Source organism: Typopeltis vanoorti, chromosome 24 (genome assembly GCF_054136105.1).
Source record: "Typopeltis vanoorti isolate ZY-2024b chromosome 24, IOZ_Tvanoo_1.0, whole genome shotgun sequence".
Taxonomy (NCBI): Eukaryota; Metazoa; Arthropoda; class Arachnida; order Uropygi; family Thelyphonidae; genus Typopeltis; species Typopeltis vanoorti.
This window is the reverse complement of record NC_143572.1, coordinates 53,078,358-53,099,172: the sequence shown is the minus strand read 5'-3', so window position 1 is coordinate 53,099,172 and position 20,815 is coordinate 53,078,358. Positions and strand designations below refer to the sequence as shown.

At 34.0% G+C, this 20,815-nt stretch overlaps 1 protein-coding gene across 2 annotated transcripts in view; it reads right to left on the bottom strand.

The window, feature by feature from the left end:
* The window catches only part of LOC150093201 (propionyl-CoA carboxylase beta chain, mitochondrial-like), a 141,896-nt gene that overhangs the window by 38,402 nt on the left and 82,679 nt on the right, over positions 1-20,815 (bottom strand). For both annotated transcript variants that reach the window (XM_090414013.1, XM_090414014.1), the window contains 2 exons: positions 20,062-20,182; positions 16,762-16,843 (listed from right to left, as the gene is read on the bottom strand). In XM_090414013.1, coding sequence (XP_090270139.1) covers positions 16,762-16,843; positions 20,062-20,182 — 203 coding nt within the window. The remainder of the gene's footprint in view (positions 1-16,761; positions 16,844-20,061; positions 20,183-20,815) is intronic.

Here is a 20,815-nt window from a genome sequence, read left to right as displayed (position 1 = left end):
ACGGATGTGGGTATTCTGACCATTGTATCATCATACAATAAATAAATAATACTCTATGTTTCTCTGAAAATAAACAAATTTGCAGTATATCAAATGATAGCTACAGAAATAATCCAAGATCATTATAAAAAGAGTACACTTCATGCTTAAGCTTGAACTCGTTATCTCTTTGCTTATTGATTTTCTTCAATATTCTATACCATATTTTTTAAAAATAAATTTAACCAAAAATTATGGCATGCAGCTTATTCATGATTTACATTTTTATTAGCTCATGCTCTTATCATTAGATCTTCCTTCTATGTGCCAACACAGCAGATTACCATCCACTCAAACAACTGTGGTGTGCAAGTGAATGTTAATCTGTGAGGTTTTATGTAATATGCTCACCATAACTACTTAGAGGATGCATTTACCATCCTTCCCCAACAGAAAAAAACTGAAGATAATTAAAGCAGAAACAAATAGAAAATGTGTTACTGATAAGAAGTATGATGCCAGTGAAATCTGAATATGAGACTGTAGGAAGAAGAGGCAAACCAAAAACCCTTGATTGAAACTAAATGCAGACATCAACCAAGACATCCTCCTTCTCCATACTTTGACATTTTAATTTTATATGCTCTCTCAAATGGACAAAGACAGAGAGGAAGACCAACTAAACAATTCTGGCAGTATATTAACCACCTTAACAGCACAAATTCTCTCTCTCTCCATGAGAAATAACTCAACTGGCTCAAAACATAGAAGGCTGAAAAGCTACATATAATAATTAACCTTTTCTTATTCCTATGTATTTAGTTTGTTTCCCTACTTACAAATTGTAAAAATTGTAAATAAACTATGATGAGGAAGAAAAAGAATTCTTATTGCAAGCTACTTAAAGAGGCTTCTCTGACTTGACATTAGGGATTTCAAGTCAGCCAGAGATGGATTACAAAGTATTTTGTAAGAAACAATTTCAATATTAACAGCTTCCAAAGTTAAAACAGGAATGTACATTATGGTACATTGTTGTACAAACAACAATGTACCATAATACTGTGCATGATGGCACAGCAAAAACTACCACCATATAGTATTCTCAAAACAAAGACTGTAAAACCAACATAATGCACAACTATTTATACCAAAATGGACTATTTACCACAACTATTTACACTTCTATCACAAGTTACACAGTCTGTTACATGTTGCTATGTTTTTACACATGTAGCAAATTAATCATTAAGGTTGTTGAGGATCTGGTCTGTTAAATTTCTGAAGTATGTTCATGTTGGAAAGCTTTCATGGGTATACCACTATAGAAGTGAAAGAAATCACCCAAAAAGTGGGAAAGTGGGTGTCTCACTGAAGGAGTCACATCAAGTCTGCATAAATAAGCCTTTCAAAGGCTTCTCTCATGAGAAGAGTATAAGTTCTTGTCAACAAGAAAAATCAAAAAACAGCAAAACGTGTCAAGAATAATAAAAAAAAAAAAAAAAAAAAAAAAAAAAACTCAATGGTACAGGACAGTGATCCTGATGACATGAGCTCAGCTAACAACTTTGCTGGTGGAAAAGAGTAATAAGCACAATACTTTTTCTTGATCTTGAATAATTTTATGTTTGATTAAAAGAAATGCAAGGTTTTTTAGCTATAATTAAAAATATAACATTCATATTTCAATACTATACTTGAAGTATGAAAGTATATACTTTCATGCTTCAATAAAATCACATTATAACAAGATATAATTGTTACATAATTTTAGTACATCGCTGTCAATTATATAGTAAATCATGTTCTCTAGCTTCATTTGTCTGCGTAGATAGATAGTATCACCATTCTTGAACCAAATAGTTGTGGATTTGAAACCCACTATTGGGATAGGTTTACGAAAGCCTTTAAGTGGTAGATGATTTTAGTTGCCCAATATGAGACTACAGCCCTGCTTATTGGTATTATTATTATTATTATTAATAATCAAGGTTTCTAGATTATCTAACCAGTAGAATACCAGAGATTATTAAATGTAATTAGGTTTATCACCTTTTGTGTGTGGGATCAAGAAAATCTATAAATTTTTATATAAATTAAATTAACAAATTCAGTCAGTGTTTTATATAAACTAATAAATAATGCAAAGTATCTTGTATAGCAGTATCATTAATTAATGTAAATTGAATTAAGAATTGTTTTTTGGCCTATAAATTATAGACAGTGTATTTATTGTTCTTTGTAGCATATAATTTGGTATCACTTTAAATCATTTGTTAACTTTAAAGCAAAAATTAGTCTCATTAAACCAAAATTGAGACAGTGCAACAAATTTTAGTAAAGTTACCATCCAAATACCATATTTTATCAAAATTCAACAAGCCAGAGAGGAGATATTATGTGCATATTGATGGATGAGAGTAATAACAATACTTGGGAAAAAAAAATGAATGTAAAAAAAGTGAATAGATGCAGTTAATCAATTTTAAAACACCCATCACAATGAAACAATATTTATGAAATTATTCCGGAATCATGGAACCAAGCTAAATCATCGTAAGTGATTTGTATTATATACTTTTTTTTTATTTTCATTTTAATTACTTAGCAAGTATTAACTCAACAGTACAAGAACAAATTAAATATGATAATTTATTTAGAAGCTGATATTGGAAACAATTTAAAATTGCAATGCACCAAAAATTAATTCTACTATCATGGTGGTCACTCTGGGACCAGACTTTAAGCAATTTGAGGCGTGAGAAATGTTTCACTGCTGATGCTAATTCCAAAAATAGTCTTCAGACTTGTAACTAGTATTCTTTATTTAATTCTGTATGAAGACATGTCCTATGCAGAGTTTGGAAGTCCTTGGGTCAGGATGCTAAATAAATACACTTATGACACTACTTTTAAACCACACATCAAACTAGACATCTGCTTTGAAGAATATCTGAAATACAAATGCATTCAATTGTGGCTAGTCAGGAATGGCAGACCATGCACTGGACATTGCTTAACAGAGTATTATTCAGGAACAGAGGGAAAAAACTACAGTATTACACAGAAACCATTATAAGTCTAAGAGATGATTTTTGGAGCATCAAAAATGAAATACTACCTGAATCTCAAGCAGTATGGCTGCAATAATTTAAAAAACCTTGAGAGACAGTCATTTCAAGATTGCCTTCAAATTAATAAGTTATTAAAGTATAAACTATGACAGTAAACTGCTACAGCCCAGCTACTTCAAATATAGTGCCACAGAGTGCCATAATCAGATTTTAAATTTTTCTGACCATTGGCATTTATTCATAAGATACATAGACAATACCAAAAGAATAAAATCAACTGGCTTTAAAACCATTATCTTCAGAATGCAAATATAATAACACTGCTATGCACAAGGCACTAAATCAGATAGCTGGAAGCATTTCAAATTGGAAGAACAATTCTGTATACTGTGTTTTTGTATATGTGAGCACTTCAAGTATGCTAAAATCTAGTAAAATATCAGCATAATAAATTATTCATTTTAATTATTTTGTTCTATGATGGTGCAAGCACCATTACAGAACAAAATAATTAAAATGAATCATTTCCAACTTTACTTAATTTACATGTATACTCAAGTTCATTGTAAAAAAATCATCTGGGGGCTGAGAATCTAGAGAAGATAGTAGCCAGGTGTTATTTACTATATTATTACACAGTAAAACTATATATGTGGTAGATAATCATATTTTCTCAAGAGTAACTCAGAATATTTTGAAGGCAGCACTAAATGCTAAATCAATTTAAAACAGAAATACAGGGTTAAAAATTATGAGCAGTTTCAAAATTTTAATAATAATAAAAACTGAAAGATAACCTCAAAGTTTAACATCTTACATGGAAAAAATGACAATTCCAACATTTAGTAGTAAAAGTGCAATAGCTGATATGGCAGTAAAATGCTACTCAATGAAAAGTGCTTGGTGTGTTTGATTTCCATTCAATAATTGGTGACTAATAGATAATAGGATTTATTTAAATTAAGGGGATATTAAAATCCCACATTATTTCAAAGCCGAATAAGAAACTCAAAGATCGGAATCAAAGAGTTTCAAAGAGTTTTATAGTAAACTATAAAAATTTTGGCAGTTTGTAGCGCAAGCTAAAGCACATAGTTCAACACTAGGGCATCTCGTTGCAAAGGTGGGTAAAGTTCTGATCACTATTCTCAGTAATACCCATAATGTAGAACCCATCTCCTAGGAGATGTATGATGTTATACATTATGATGGAAGGTCACTACCCAGACCGGTTTCAACCTTTATTGAGGTCTCATCAGTGAGTAAGTAGACCAGGTAATACTGAGATTATAGCAAAAAGAACTTATATACTTTGCTATACGAGTTGTCAAAAATTATGCATGCACCTTTTTTTGACAACTCGCATAGCAAAGTATATAAGTTCTTTTCGCTATAACCTCAGTATTACCTGGTCTACCTACTCACTGATGAGACCTCAATAAAGGTTGAAACCAGTCTGGGTAGTAACCTTCCACCATAATGTATACCATCATACATCTCATAGGAGATGGGTTCTACATTATGGGTAATACTGAGAATAGTGATCAGAACTTTACCCATCTTTGCAATGAGATGCCCTGGTGTTGAACTATGTGCTTTAGCTTACGCTACAACCTGCCGAAATTTTTACAGTTTACTATATTCAGCATGAAACTCTTTGATTCCGATCTTTGAGTTTCTTATTCGGCTTTGAAATAATGTGGGATTTAATATCCCCTTAATTTAAATGATGTTGCATCACCAAAGTGAAGCCTATTGGCTCTTTTATTTAAGGATAATAGGGTTTTTAGAAGATCTATAAAAATCCTCTAAGTGCAACTTCAGTTCAAGAATGATACAAATTTCAAAACACCAGCTTTGGGCTGGCCAGTCAGTAGCATAAAAAGTTGAAGTTTTTGTCAGTCCTTTCTAATGAGCCCTCATTCATCATCAATTTCCTGATATTTATCTAAAAGGGGTGTTCAGTTTACTATGACAGCACTACATGATTAAGTTTACATTATTTTTCATCTGCTATTCATAATTTACTTCAAATTAGTCAATTACAGGATAGCACTTATATCTAATATTTTTGTGCTTCTATGGCACTTCTGACTGAATCAATCCACCTAGATATGTTTTCCTCTTGGTCTCGTTCCTGCCATTTGGCATCAAACACGTTTTACTAACTTTTCTTCACCCATTCTATTTAAGTGGCCATACCACCTTAGATTAGCTCTGTTGACACATTCTTTAATGCTAATAATGTTAAGTTCCTTTCTAATATCTTCATTTTTAATATGATTCTGTTATTGATAGTTCACTCATCTAATTTTTTCAGAACCCTCATATCTGTAGTTGGTCTCTAGTCTTTGTTCAAATGCTTTATTTCTAACCCAACTCTCAGATCCATGACTTAAAACTGGTTTTGAACACCTTGTATACGTCTAGTTTGGTGTTTTTGCTAATTTCTCTGTTATTCCATATAAATTTATTCAGCTGGCTACCCACCTTTGCTTATTCTGTTGTCTATTTCCAGATTTAACTTGCCATCCTCATTAAATCATCATGAAGTCTTTCCATGCCTACTGGCACGTAAGGCTGCAATGCTGGTTTTCCATCTGCCCCTGTCCCTCACAGCTGCTCTTGCTTCTGCCCGACTTGCTCATCTTGCCTCCTTTAATTCGGATTCCATCATTCTTCTCCATGTTAATTTTGGGAGACACCTAGCACGTCTCCCTTCTGGAGCCCAACTCAGTGTTACTTGGGGAATTCTGTTTATCCCCATGTGAAGAATATGTCCAGTCCATTTCCATCTTCTTAGGGGCAAATCTCTTCATCTATTGACTTGGAGAAGGTTTTCTTCAAAAGTTCTTTATTAGTGATTGTATTTGGCCAGGAGATTTTAAAATTATTCTTAAACATTTGTTTTGGAAAAATGTCCAATTTATTACTTTGTGCCTTGATAAGTTTCCAAGTTTCAGAGCCATATAGCAGTACTGCTCGCACAATAAATTTATAGATATTAATTTTCACTTTAACTGTAATATCTGATGCTTTCCATAATTTATTTATTGACTTGAAATAATTTTGTGCTTTAGCAATTCTTTATAAAATCTTCATCGGTGCCACCTTGTTTATTTATTACTGATCCAAGGTATGTATAAGTATCAACATCTTCAATTGTTTAATTTTTTTAACTTAATTTATTTATTTCAGGAATAAGAAAAGTCTCATTGACTATGTTATTGTTGATAGTGATGTTTTCTCCCTGGTGCAGGACACCAGAGTGTACAGAGGATTTGAAATTGGAAGTGATCACTATTTAGTCTTGAGCAGGATAAAATTGAATTTCATATTGAAAAGAATAACATGTAAGAAAGTTTTAAAGCGAATAAAAGTTGAGCAGCTCTCAGATGTTAACTGTAGACTAAAATACAGAAAGATTATTGAAAAGAAAATGAAAGAGTTTGAGAACAAGAATCAAACCTTGGAGATTCAGTGGCAAACTCTGAAGAAAACATTGATTGATTCTGCCAGAGAGGCATGTGGCGAGGTTGTGTGTAAGGATAAAAAAATCAGAACTCCCTGGCGGACACAGGAAGTTAAAGAGGCAGTGAAGGAAAAGAAGAAAGCATATCAAAAGTTCCTGTGTCCGCCAGGGAGTTCTGATTATAGAATACAGAGACAAATGTAAGAAAGCTAAACAGTGTGTAAAACTAGCTAAACAAAAGTCATGGGAGGACTTTGGCAAGAATATAGAAAATAAATATCAAGAAGGTGGCAAAATATTCTGGAGGTTGTTGAAGAAGCTTAGGAATGGAGGAAAGAGTGCTGTAAAAGGAGTTAGAGATGATAAAGGTGACATGAAAACAGGAGAAAAAGATATCCTTGAAGTATGGAGTAATTACTTTGAAAAACTGCTAAATGAAACAAGCAGTGATGACCGCACAGTGATAAAAAACACTGACCAGGCATGCAGTCAGGAATACATATCCATACTTGATAGAAAAAGCCATCAAAGGCTTGAAATGTAGAAAGGCAGCAGGAGTAGATGATATTCGACCAGAAATGCTGAAGTATGGTGGTATAAAAGTCTTACAGTGGCTGCACTGCATAGTTCAGAAAGCCTGGACAGAGGGACGAATTCCCGATGATTGGAGTAGAGCTCTCATAGTACCCATATATAAAAAGGGAAATAAAACTGAATGTGAGAATTACAGAGGTATTTCCCTACTGAGTGTTCCTGGCAAGATCTACGCAAGTATACTTGAGAAACAGTTGAGAAGAATTGTGGAAGAAAAGCTTGCTGAAGAACAAGCTGGATTCAGGCCAAATAGAAGCTGTCAGGATCAGATCTTCACTTTACGACAAATAGTCGAGAAAGCATGGGAATATAACAAAGATCTGTATTTAAGTTTTGTCGATTTGGAAAAGGCATATGACAAGGTGCCAAGAGAGAAGCTATTCAATATGCTGCAGTTATATGGTGTCAATGGGGCATTATATCAAGCAATACTTAGTCTTTATTTGAGTTGTAAGTCAGCAGTTAGAATTGAAGTAAGTACAGGAAGATGGTTTAATGTTAAATCTGGTGTGAGACAAGGATGTACATTATCCCCCTCTGTTATTCATTATCTATATGGATCACATTATGAAGGAAAGTGGTATTAAACCTGATATCAAAATTGGAGATGTTAATGTCAGCTCTTTGCTTTATGCTGATGATGTTATACTTCTAAATAAATCCACTACAAGTCTGCAAGATTCTCTGACTAAATTGAATAGCTGTTGTAATAGATATGGTATGAAGGTCAGCAATAAAAAGACAAAGACAATGAAAATAGGCAGAATCATTGAAAATGTCAACTGTGTTGTGAATGGAGAACCTGTGGAACAAGTAAAACATTTCAGCTACTTAGGCACAATTTTTACCAAAGATGGTAAATTAAATATAGAAATAGACAACAGAATCAGCAAAGCTGGTATGGTGGGAAGTCAATTGAATAAATTCATATGGAATAAGAGAGAAATTAGTCGGAACACTAAATTAGCTGTATACAAGACAGTGTTCAAACCAGTTTTAACTTATGGATCTGAGAGCTGGGTCAGAAGTAAAACACTTGACCAAAGACTAGAGACCGCAGATATGAGAGTCCTGAGAAAGATTAGAGGCGTGAACAGATGGCATCAATGGCAATATCATATTAAAAATGAGGATATTAGGAAAGAATTTGACATTGTCAGCATCCAGGAATGCATTAGCAGAGCTAATCTCAGGTGGTATGGTCACTTAAATAGAATGGGAGAGGAAAGATTAGCAAAACAAGTGTTCTCTGCCAGGTTCGCAGGAAAACGACCCAGAGGAAGACCAAGATATAGATGGATTGATACGTTACAAAGTGCCTTAGATGAGAGAAATATAAGATCTGATAATGTTGGAGTCTTGACAAGTAACAGACTGATTTGGAGGAAAATTGTAGATAGGAAGTTAGTAATGATGTAATTTTTTCATGTAGTACTGTCATATCCTGTACACCCCTTGAGGGTACATGGCAGGAATTTGATGATGATGATGATTTATTTATTTCATTTTTCATTTACAGGTATTCCTCGATTAATGCGGTTAATTAATCCTTCGATGTTACCGTGTATATCAAAATCGTGTTAATCAAATCTAATAATCAATGGTAAAAATTACAATTCATCCATGATCGATTACTGTATTAATAATTCGTTTTATACAGTACTCTTTTAGGAAAGATAAAAATTGAATGCAAAGTAAATGTTTAATAAATACTTGCACCTACATTATTTACTGCAATTTTTTTATCAAAAGAAGTTATCAAGAGTCAATTGAACAGTTTTAGTTTTTTCTTATCAGCATAAATTCTACGATAACAAGCAAAATGACTCTCCAGACCTCGGCAAACAAGCAATAAAACATAAAGAAAAAACATTGCAAATATAATACGTGATGTACTAAATCACTTAAGGAATTGAACAATGTAGATAAGAATATAAATTTAATTACACTTTAATAAATATTTCCAATATATCGGCAATGTCACGTTGCCATCTTCAAACGGGAACTTACAAAAAAAGGCACGTGCACATAGGCACCACAACACAGTAACTGAGAATGAAGAGATGAAGCTATTTCTCCTAAAAGTCCTGATGGTGCCCTCTAGTTGCTAAGTAGGTGTTCTTGGCTGTTGGGCTGAAGGTCTGCTGATGTAAGCCTCCCAAATTTGGGGCAGTCGCATACAACCAAATTTGTTGAGGTTTGGAGAGTTTCTTAGGGCTGAGGCTGATTCCATAAATAGTCTTTCGAATTTGTATTTGCTACGGTGTATTACTGTAGCTTTCTTCCACCGTATTCTGTGGCATGTATCCAGAGCATGGTCTGCAAGACCAGAATAGCTGTACTTGTGAAAACGGATGTAGTCCTTGTGTTCAGAAATTCTGATATTCGCTGTCCTGCCTGTTTGGCCAAAGTAAGACAGTTTACAGCTTCAAGGGACCTGGTATGTCTAGGGGAAGTGGTTGGTCTTTAGTGGAGCGGATAAGGGATGCCAATTTTCTGTATGGCCTGTAACAGGAGGTCAGGTCATGTTTTTTTTAAGATTTTGGTAATTTTTTCCGAGGTGCCTAGGATGTAGGGAATGGTGATGGATTTGGAGTAATCCTTGTTGTGGAGGGGGGGGGGTTGTAGGTTTTAATATTTTTTTGGATTTTTTTTTTTTGGGGGGGGGGCAGCCATTGGCTGAGAATGTGTTGAGGATGTGATTTAGTTCAGTGTTTAGGGCCATGTCGTTAGAACAGATTAGTTTAGCCCTGTTGTATAGTGTTTTCACCACTCAATATTGTTGTGAGGGGGGGGGGGAATTGTTGGTGAATGTACCTGCCTGTATGAGTAGGTTTTCTATAAACTGAGAAAACCAAGATTCCATCAGGCTGGTGGGTGACCAGTGTGTCTAGGAAAGGGGAAGCTGCTTTTTTCCTCTTTTTCCAGGGTGAACTTGATTCTGGGGGTGTTGGTTGTTTAAGTGTGTTAAGAAGGAGAGGAGTGTTTCAGAGCCATGTGGCCAAATAGTGAACACATCATCGACGTAGCGAAGCCATATGGTTGGTTTTTGTGGGGTAAAGGCTAAGGCTTTTTCTTCAAAGGTCTCCATAAAGAAATTGGCCAAGGATAGGGAGAGTGGTGAACCCATGGCTGTCCCCTCTATTTGTTTGTAGAATTTTCCCTGCCAAACGAAATAGCCTGAATTCATTGTGAACTGAAATAGGGCTGAGATATTGGGAGAAAATTGGCAACGTGACGTTGCCGAAATATCAGAAATATTTATTAAAGTGTAATTTAATTTATATTATTATCCACGTTGTTCAATTCCTTAAGTGATTTAGTAATGCATAACCAACGTATAAGCCTTTCTACGAGAATAATACATGATGGTAGAAATTAAGTGGATATTGAATCCAACATTATTTCATAGCCAAATATAGAAACTACAAGAGTTTTGTGCCGAATATATAGAAACTAAAAGTTTCGGCGGATACAAGCAACCTTATGGGCAATTCGTAGTAAAGGTGGAGTAAGCTCCAGATCACTTTCCTTAGTATTTTCCATAATGTAAAGCACATCTAGAGGACATGTATGATCAATAAGCCTTTGGCTCTTTATTTCAGTAATACATGATGGTTTATTTATTTTCAGTTACAATCTAGAAATTATTGAACAAAGAATCAAATAAAAAACAACTAAACCATACTGACATCGGAGGTTGCGGTATATCTCTCAGATACAATTTACTGTCAAATATCACAAACCTTTACATAATGTGTTAAACCGAACTGATGGCAAAAAACAGTGCGGAATATCACTCGTAACATATGAATGCACAGCTACTCATGACCTCCAAGCTATACACTGAATTGTGTAAGAATATTTCTATTAAACATTTTGCATGTATCTGTCAGATCAGCTGCGAGCTCCGCAGGGTTAAAGGCATGTTAATCAAAACTCTTGCCGCATATATCAAGGGATACCTGCATTCCTTGGTTTTCTTCTTGTTTATATGAAGACCCACAGTTTCTGCACAGCGAGCAAAGTCATCAGTTTTTAACTGAAAGTCATTTAACTTGGAGGACAGGAGCTATGTCATCAGCAAAATCAAGGTCTTCCAGTGTGGATGTAAAGTCCCAATGTATTCCTCTCTTTCAATGATTAATTGAGTTTTTCATAATCCAATCAATTAAAATGATAAATAATAGACCAGACAGAACACAACCCTGCCTAACTCCAGTCTTAATGATAAAGAAGTCTGCAAGTTTTCCATCTATTTCCATGCAAGACTTGCTACCATTATACATATTCTTAATAATGTTGAGAAATTTATTAGGTATTCAGCATTCTTCTAATATTTTCCAAAGTTTCTCTCTATCTACTGAGTCGAATGCTTTACTAAAATCGATGAAGTTTAGGTAAAGTGAGGCTTGAAATTCTATAAATTATTCGATTATATTTCTAAGAGTGAATATTTGTTGGATGGTTCCGCAACTAGTTCAGAAGCCTGTTGTTCTCCTCTTAATAAATTTCCGATTTCCTTTTTTAATCTATCATATAAATTTTTTTTAAAAACTATTGCAGGAATTGAAAGCAAACTTATTCCTCTCCAATTTTCACACTTGGTCAAATCTCCCTTTTTTGGGTTTTTTATAATTACTGCTTCTTTCCATTATTGAGGAATTTTTTCTGTCTTCCATATTTCATTGTATAACCATTGTAATTTGGTTGTAGTTGTGTTAAGATCAGCTTTTAACATTTCAGTGTTGATATCATTTCTGCATGCTTTGTTATAATAGATTTTAGTGCCTTCAGGGCATCTTTGACTTTGCTCAATGACATCTCATCTCTGGAAATGTTCAAGGTGGGTATTACACTAGTTGTAATATTTTGTACATGTTGAGATCCTGTATCTACCTTTACATTCAAAGTTTTATCAAAATATTCTCTCTCTCTCTCTCTATCTTGCTTCGATTTTGGAGTCAATTGTCAATAACTTTCCTTGTTTGTCTCTAATGGAGGAGGGGATTGCTTTTTTTGTTACCACTGATTCATTTTATAATCTGATAAAGTTGTCCATTTTCTGCAGCATGTTGTGCTACTTTTGTTAATTCATCAATATATTTTCTCTTGTCAGCTCTTGCAGCTCTCTTTACACTTTTATTTAGTTCATTAATGATTTTATCTTTTTTCTCTCTTCAATGATATTCCAAGTTTCTGCAGTTAACCATTCTTTATTTTTCCTCGTTTACCAATTACATCTTCAGCAACTTCATTGTAGGTATTCCTGAAGTTTTCCAATATTCTTCTACTTTGTTTTCTTCTGTTACATCTGGATTTTCCTCTATTTCTAATATACCGAACCTGTTCTGTCTGTGCGGTTAGCCTAGTGGTTATGCGCTTTGCAACCATATGCCTGGGGAAGGAGTGTCCTAGGTTCGATTCCCATCGGTGATGTGAGGAGCTGAAGGATCTTCCTCAGCCATAGCCAAGTTAGCCAGTCTTGGGCGTGGGCAGTAGGATTTTTTCCTCAGTTTATTCTGGGATTTTTCATCCCGCAAAGCAGGCAAACTGGCCTTGAGAACTTAACACTACAGGCCATAGGATATACCGGGGCATAGGGCTGACTACCTTATCCTGTAAACGGATTGAAGTCCAATGATCAATGGACCCTCGACACCGCAAGGTAAAAGAGGGTATAAAGAAGATGAGATGAGATGAACCTGTTCTTTATCTCCAAAGCAAACTTTTCTCTTGTTTCTTTAATTTTTCAATATCAAATGCAGTTCTTGAACTTTTTTTCTTTCTTAATACACTTTGAAGTTTTAATTTCAACTTCATCACTAACAAGAAGTGATCAGAATCAACATCAGCACCACGTTTGACTCTCACATCAAGCATGGATCTTACGAATTTACTATTGATAGCAACATGATCGATTTGGTTTCTTGTACTACTGTCCAGTGCGATCCAAGTATTTATGTTATGTATTTCTTTATGCTTGAATTTACTTCCTCCAATAACAAAGTTGTTCACTTCACAAAAGGATACAAACATCATTGGCCACCACTGCTTGTCATATTCCCATGATTTCTCAACTATCTGTGTGATTGACTCATCTATGTGATTGACTTTAGATGGAAGATGAACGTCATTGCCTGGTGTGAGACCACTGCCCCACTTACTTGAGGCCTGAAGTGGGTTGATAAAGTTCCATGTTTGGTCTCTAGAGCAGGGTTTCCAGACTACATAAAAAAAATAAAATAAATAAATGAAAAATACAAAAAATATATATATTTTTTGTATTTTTCATTTCACAGTTCACACCTTTCCATCTTAACAACATGGAGGCAAACTGCCAACTCAACCTAATTTTCTGTAGCAGTCCAGGCAAGCATGATCCACATCTGCAATACCAGGGAGTGAACCTGGATAGATGTCTGACCTATAAAAACCATATGTAAAGTAAAAAAACAAAATAAAAACGAGAAACATCATATCAAGACTAAGTGGAACTAACTGGGGTTGCAGAGCCAAGGCATTTTAGGATCTCAGGCCTGGCCCTTGTCTACTCTGCTGCAAAGTACTGTGCACCAATATGGGAAAGAAGTGCTCACACAAGCATTATTGACTTCCAACTGAATATAACCATGCACATGATTATCAGGACCCTACCGCCCCTCTGCCATGGCTACCAGTGCTTTCCAACATAGCCCCATCAAATATATGAAGAAGGCAGGCTTCACTAAAAGAAGAAAAGAAAATCACAAATAATTTCTTACCCTCTTCACTCAACCATTATATACTGCAAGGAATTTTTTATTTTTTTTCCCCAAAAAATTTGGCATGAAAAATGTGATGCATCCAATGCAACAGTGTGTCTTATAAGACACACTGTTGCATTGTGTCTTATAAGGCAAAAAATACGACAATTTGGAAGAAAATTGTCAATTGGAAGTTATTAATGATGTAACCTTTTCATGTAGCAATCATAATATCCTGGATATTATTTTCTGAGGGTACATGGAAGAAATTTGATGACGATTCTTACATTCAGTTTGATTTCCTTTTAATATATAGGTACTATGGGAGCTCTACTCCAGTCATCTGAAATTGACTTTTTGATCATGTGAATTATGCAGTGCAGTCTATGTCAAACTTTTACACCTCCATAGGATAAAGTGGGTACTCAATGAAGTCAAAAGACTTATTGTAGGAGAGTCTTTTGACTCTCCTACAATAAGTCTTTTGACTTCTAATAATAAGTTCAAATATTATTTATATGGGAGTACCCATATAAATAATATTTGAACATTTCCAGTTGGATATCATCTATTCCAACTGCTTTCCTAGGTTTTTGGTGGCATTTTCCACCTCACTGTTATGTGCTCCTGATTTCATCCTTTTCAAATATTTTCTACTATTGTTCTATCCCTTCTTGTTTCATTTGACAATATAACAATAATTATTTAATTACTCAAAACAACTAAGATATCTGAATCTTCAGTTTTCATGTTACCTTTATCATCTCTAATTCCTTTCACAGTACTCTTTCCTCCATTTCTAAACTTTTTATTAGCCTCCATAACATTTTTTTTCACCTTCTTGATATTTCATTTACTATATTCTTAAGTCTTCCTAAGACTTTTGTTTACCTATTTTTACACAATGCTTTGATTTCTTACATTTTTCTCTGTATTCTTTCAAGAACACAGGCTGACTTACTTGCTAGGAACTTTTGATACACTTTCCACTGCCTAACTTGATTTTTCTATCTTTGCAGACAACTTTAACCCAAGCTTCTCTGGTTGAACCAATCAGTATTTTTTTTCAAAGTCCACCAATGAGTCTCCAAGGTTTGATTATTGTTTTCAAACTCTTTCGTTAACTTAAGCCTACATTCGCTGCAAAGCTGTTCAACTTTGATGTTTTTTTCAATATGTTATTCAATTTCATTCTGTTCAAAATGAAATGGTTACCACTTTCTATTTCAAATCTCCTGTATACTCCTGTGACCTGAACTAACTTATGAAGATATCACTGTCAATAAGCCTTTTCTTACTTCTTGCATCTTTTTTCCATGTAAATTTGTGCATATCTTTATTTGGAACTGGTGTTAGTGATCACTAGTCTGTGTCCAAACAGTAAGCCAAGAGGTACTTACTATTATTAATAGCTTTGCCTTTTTCTCCAAATCTGAATATATTTCTATATTATCTGGTATTCATTTCCTACTTTGCTGTTTAGATTTATTTATTTATTATTATTTTTTTTTTTTTATGTGACTACCACCCATGAAAAGTTATTAACCTATGGTACATTTGTACTAAGAAACATATTATTCCTTAGCTAGTGGACTAAGGAATTTTTTTTTCCATTTTTAGCCACTTAAGATAAACATTCTTATTTTATGTTATTTAAACCAAGTCAGAAAATCTTGCTCTAGAGACGAAACATGGAAATTTTTCAAGCTGCTCACACTAAGCAATGAAGTTCATCTCTTACATAAAGACAGTCACAAACATTCATGCTGATGGCATGATTCGCATCAGCAGCCTGCTGGTTGGAAAGCAGATGTGCTAACAACTTGGCGAAGTTGTTAGGTGGCAAAGGACCAATTTTTTTATTTATGTCAGAAGATTTCTCTTTTCTTCCTTTGAAGAACCTTTAGTGGAACTAGAGGCATAAATAAGTCCCATTGTTGAATTCCACATTCTGATGTTTGTCCACATCACTCTACTTGATAATCGCTTGCCATTCAAGATTATCCTCATATTTAGTGTTGATTACTATAGCTATTCCTTCTTTTCCCTGATCATTAGTGCCTGAATATATAACATCTTGTACTTGTTTAGGTGAATTCCAGTGTTGCTTTTATTTTCTTTGTTTCAGTAGTATCTATTATGTCAGCATGGTATTTCTTCAATTCTTCTGCCAGTTCCACTTCTTTTCTAATGTTATCTCTTATGTTTATGATATCTATCTTGAGCTCTGCTGATGTCAAGCTTGATTTTATTCTAATAGCTGACTTTACACCGTTCACTCTGATTCCCTCATGAAATCTGTGGGGGACCCCTGATGAAAACATCCTCGTCATTCAGTATCTAGGTAGACCTACAGTTGGGTGTACCACAAGACAGCAAGGACTGACATTAAGTCAGAAAACCCTGGTTGGTTCTCCACATTCTTTACATGAGATTCACCTCACAGTTATTTAGTGTTGACCCTTAACTGACTTCCTCTTCCAATAGTACAAGTTTCATTTCTAAAGGCCATTTAATTTTTTTTTTTTTTTTTTACAATAAATTTTTAAAACTACTCAGATCATCTGATGTTCATCTTGTATGCTTGCTAAATTATTTGTTGCAGAAATGGGAAAATCTGGATCATTTGTTGTCTAAACTGGGAAATTCAGTTTAATATTTTTCCAACTAATGAAAAACTTGAAACCAAAAAAGAGAAAGCATCATAACAAAATGAATGGCTAAGTTTTATAACAGCAATGATTTTTTTTTGGGGGGGGGGGCAAGAAAAAAACTCATGCAGTAGATAAAATTAGATGAACTGAATATTAGCAATCACCATTTATGGACAACAGATCGAGTGCAATTAGAAAAAATGTAATACTGAATAGCATTCTTTCTAAAAATAAGCACTTACATCCAAAATTACATCTAACATATTATATGCAGCAGTACTTTCCAGTGGTATCACAGTATCTAGACTATCAACCATTCGGTCCCTGAAAAAAAAAAATTAATTTATTAATATTTTGATTGAAAACATAATTTTAAAAGAATTTATTCCAAAAAAGAAAAAATACACTACCAACATCTAAATGATGCTGCACTCAGAGAAAGGGTTGCATTGTATCTGCAGACTTAAAATTTTCATCTACAATTATGTCTCTGTGGCTGTGTAGATTTGCTGTGCACTAGCTGGAAAGATAAATGGATAGATTCTATCTCTGATTTCTAGGCCTTTTTCAGGAAAGAGTAGGTTATGCAGTCTTAGAGGTGCCAAGGTTTATCCTCTTCTTTAAAATGCAAAACCTATCCATGGATACATATATTCAAAACACAGCACACAATGAGGATTAAACTAACTATCTCATCCTGCTAAAATTATGTTTCAAATATCACCAACTTGATTGTCACAGGGATGACACTGTATAAATCAGAAAGGATCATGTTACAGATACCATCTCAGGATTATAATTTATTGCTTGTGTAAAGGGTGAAATTCAGTGATATTAATATTAAAATTCATCTAACTGAATTATTTTAAACAAATTATATTTTAAGAGTTAATTGGCTTATTCATCACCAATTTAATAAAGCCGTTTCAATGTAAAACCTATCATAATTTTACTGAGTCATTTATTTAAAACTGCGAAATTATCTTTTATCCCCCTGATTAGATAAAACTTTTAATCTCTTAATGTACAAAATTAGCACGATGCAAGCATGATCGTAATTAATATGCATAACTAAGAATAACAGTTATATTTCAATATTTTATCAATAATACTAATACAAACACAGAGTATTTCATAGACAGCAATTTTGCTAATGTGAGAGAGAGCACATAAACTTCCACATCAGTTTGAGTATAAAAGCAACTAAGGCTATAGCACCAACATATTATGTCTGTTAATTAAATGAGTTCTCTAGCCATATAGCACAATTAAGGCTCTAGAGTTAACACTATATGGGTGAATTGCTACAATTACTAGGTAACTGGACTCAGTGGTGCACTCAGGATTTAATCTTGAGGGGGGGGGGCTGAGTTGAGTAGACGATTTGAGATACACACTACGCATCGTATGACTGAGCATGTACAATGATCGCCAATACACGATACCCATGATATCCTCTGGCCCAGTTTGGATATCATGGGTATCATGATATCCAAGCCAGGCCAGATGAAAAATGAAGTAGCGCTCAGTCCACCCAAGCATTACTTCATTTCCAAAGTTCAGAGCAGCCATGATTCCCGAGAGCTATAGGGTATTCCCACCTTATGTGACTGCTAATTCATTAGTATAGAAATAGAAGAAAGGACACAACATAAGTAAAAAAATGAATTTTAATTAGGAAAAGATTTCTGAAAGATTTTCTAGTGTTTTTTCCCCCTTTTTCTTTCCAGGACCCCTTGCACCCCCCCCCCCCTCTGGGTGCACCACTGACTGGACTAGTGGGCCATGTTTTGGAATAAAAAAATAATCAATCACAGTTCTTCAGAATCTTGAGAAGTTTTAACATCTGTGCTCATTAATGTTGACTGGAAGTCTTTCAGACTAGGGTTGACTTTATTTATCTATTTATTTTTATTTTTTTTATGGCATTCTGATTTAAAATCTGTTTTTGTTTATAATTGTGGTCTTTGATTTTATTTTACAAAGGATGTTCAATGCATGGTTGAATTAGATAAATTTCAAATCAAACATGTGCTAGCCTTAGTGGCACAGCACTAAAACAATCATTACTTCACTCTCAAATGGCTACAGATCTGATTCCTATTTCATGAATGTTATAGTGTTCTCTATACAAGATAAACAGCTTAAAAATTTATATACATTATCGGTCTTAAAACATGAAAGAAAAAAGAAAAAATGTAATGCATCCAAAGTGGGGGGGGGGGGGCATGAGTGTGTGTATTGCTTAGTCATTGCTAATGTTTTAAGACCGATAAGCAATGACATTGCTAATGTCATTGCTTATCGGTCTTAAAACATGAAAGAAAAAGAAAAAATGTAATGCATCCAAAGTGGAGGGGGGGGCATGAGTGTGTGTATTGCTTAGTCATTGCTAATGGAGAAAGCAAGCTTACATTTGCAGAATGTTTCTGTTTGTCAAAGCTCAAATTGCAACTTCTCCAACTTGAACTTAAGCATAATGTGAGAGAAGAGAATATGCTTAACAAGGACTTTTCTTGAGATGAGGTAGATAATGGTTTATGAAGAGAAGCCACTGATGGCATAACAGTAAAGGAGAGATAGCCTGAAAATAAAAGGGTAAGGATGTGGGGTTTAGAAGGAATGACAAAGGATTGTGCAAAGGAAGGGGAGTGAGAAGATAGTTGGTCACGTTTTTTTTTTTTTTTTTTTTTTTTTTTTTTTTTAAAATAACAAGGAAGAAAATGTTTTCAGTCATTCATCATCTCAAGATAAACTGGAATATAATGTGTTGCAACTACAATGCATTGTGCTCTCTTATTTCAGCTTAAGGTTTAAATATAAGTAGTTATTATTAGTAGACCTTGCAAACTAGAAAAAATAATAAAATAAAAACTGAAACTGTTCATTTGCTTTAAAATACAAAACAATTTCAAATAAGTAAAACAAACAAGAAAAATCTATGTCTATGAAAAATATTAACAAGAAAAAAATTACTTAAAAATTTTCTTACTGAAAAAAACTATTCAGATTATTATTAATTGTGCATTTTATTTTTTTTAATGTGACTCTTGCCCATGAATGGCTGAAAATCTATTGTTTCTTAGTACTGGGTGGTGGCATATTGAGTAGCATATTCACCATGAGTGAATTATATAAAACATTAACAAGAAGAGAGAGAGAGAGAGAGAGAAAATTCTATAAACCCATTGTACATAATGAGGATAGCAGCATACTATGCTATATAAAATATTAACAAGAAAAAGAAGATAGGGAAAAAAAGCACTTAAAATTTTCTTATTCCTGCAACTTAAGATTATTATTTTTGTCCACATAAGATTGTAAATCTATTGTGCATTAGTACAGATTAAGGGTTATATATCTGGAAACCCTGCTGTGCCCTGCAAATAAACAAGACAACGTCATGTTTTTTTTTTTTTCGACTCACTTTTGACCTCCACTTTTGGAGGTCAAATGAACAAGGGGGGTCTCACATGGCAATGCAATTCACCTACCACCTAAGAATTCTGATCAGATCATGGAAACAAAGTAAAATGACTTACCAGGAATCATCACACTTTCGTATAGGTGGAGGGACTTTATTGCTAAGAGGCAAAAAATTATAAAACTTCCGAAGATTAAGAAGACAATCCACATCATTTTCAAAGGCATTATGAGCCACACCTAAGAATTAAATTGTAAACAGTTTTAAAGATTCCATATATATATATATATATATATATATATATATATATATATATATATATATAAAAACACACACACACACACACACATATATATACACACACACACACACACACACCTGGTCATTGACTTACGACTGTCTGCACTTACGACCACAAAAAAAAAAAAAAATAATAATAATAATAATAAATCAGGCAGCTGCGTGTATGGTAACTATGGGATGCAATAGTTATTGTACGATAATTATTTCTCACATACACTCAGTCGCTTTCAAGCATCTGTTGCGTGTGGTGTATTAATTAAAATTCTACTGAAATACTACCCATAAAATTTCTAGTAAAAGGAAAATGCCTTCATCTACAGATATGCCAGCTAAGAAGTCAAGGAAAACTATTGATTTAGAGTGTAAAATGAAAGTTATCCAGAAGTATGAAGGGGGAAAGAAAGTGAATACGATAGCATGACTTGAAGTTATCACATTCCACGATACTTAAGGACAAAGAAAGAATTCGGGAAGCTGTGAAAGGTTCCGCACCTATGAAGTCTACAATTTTAACCAAACAACGACAGGGACCCATCCATGAAATGGAGAAATTGTTGTTTATGTGGATG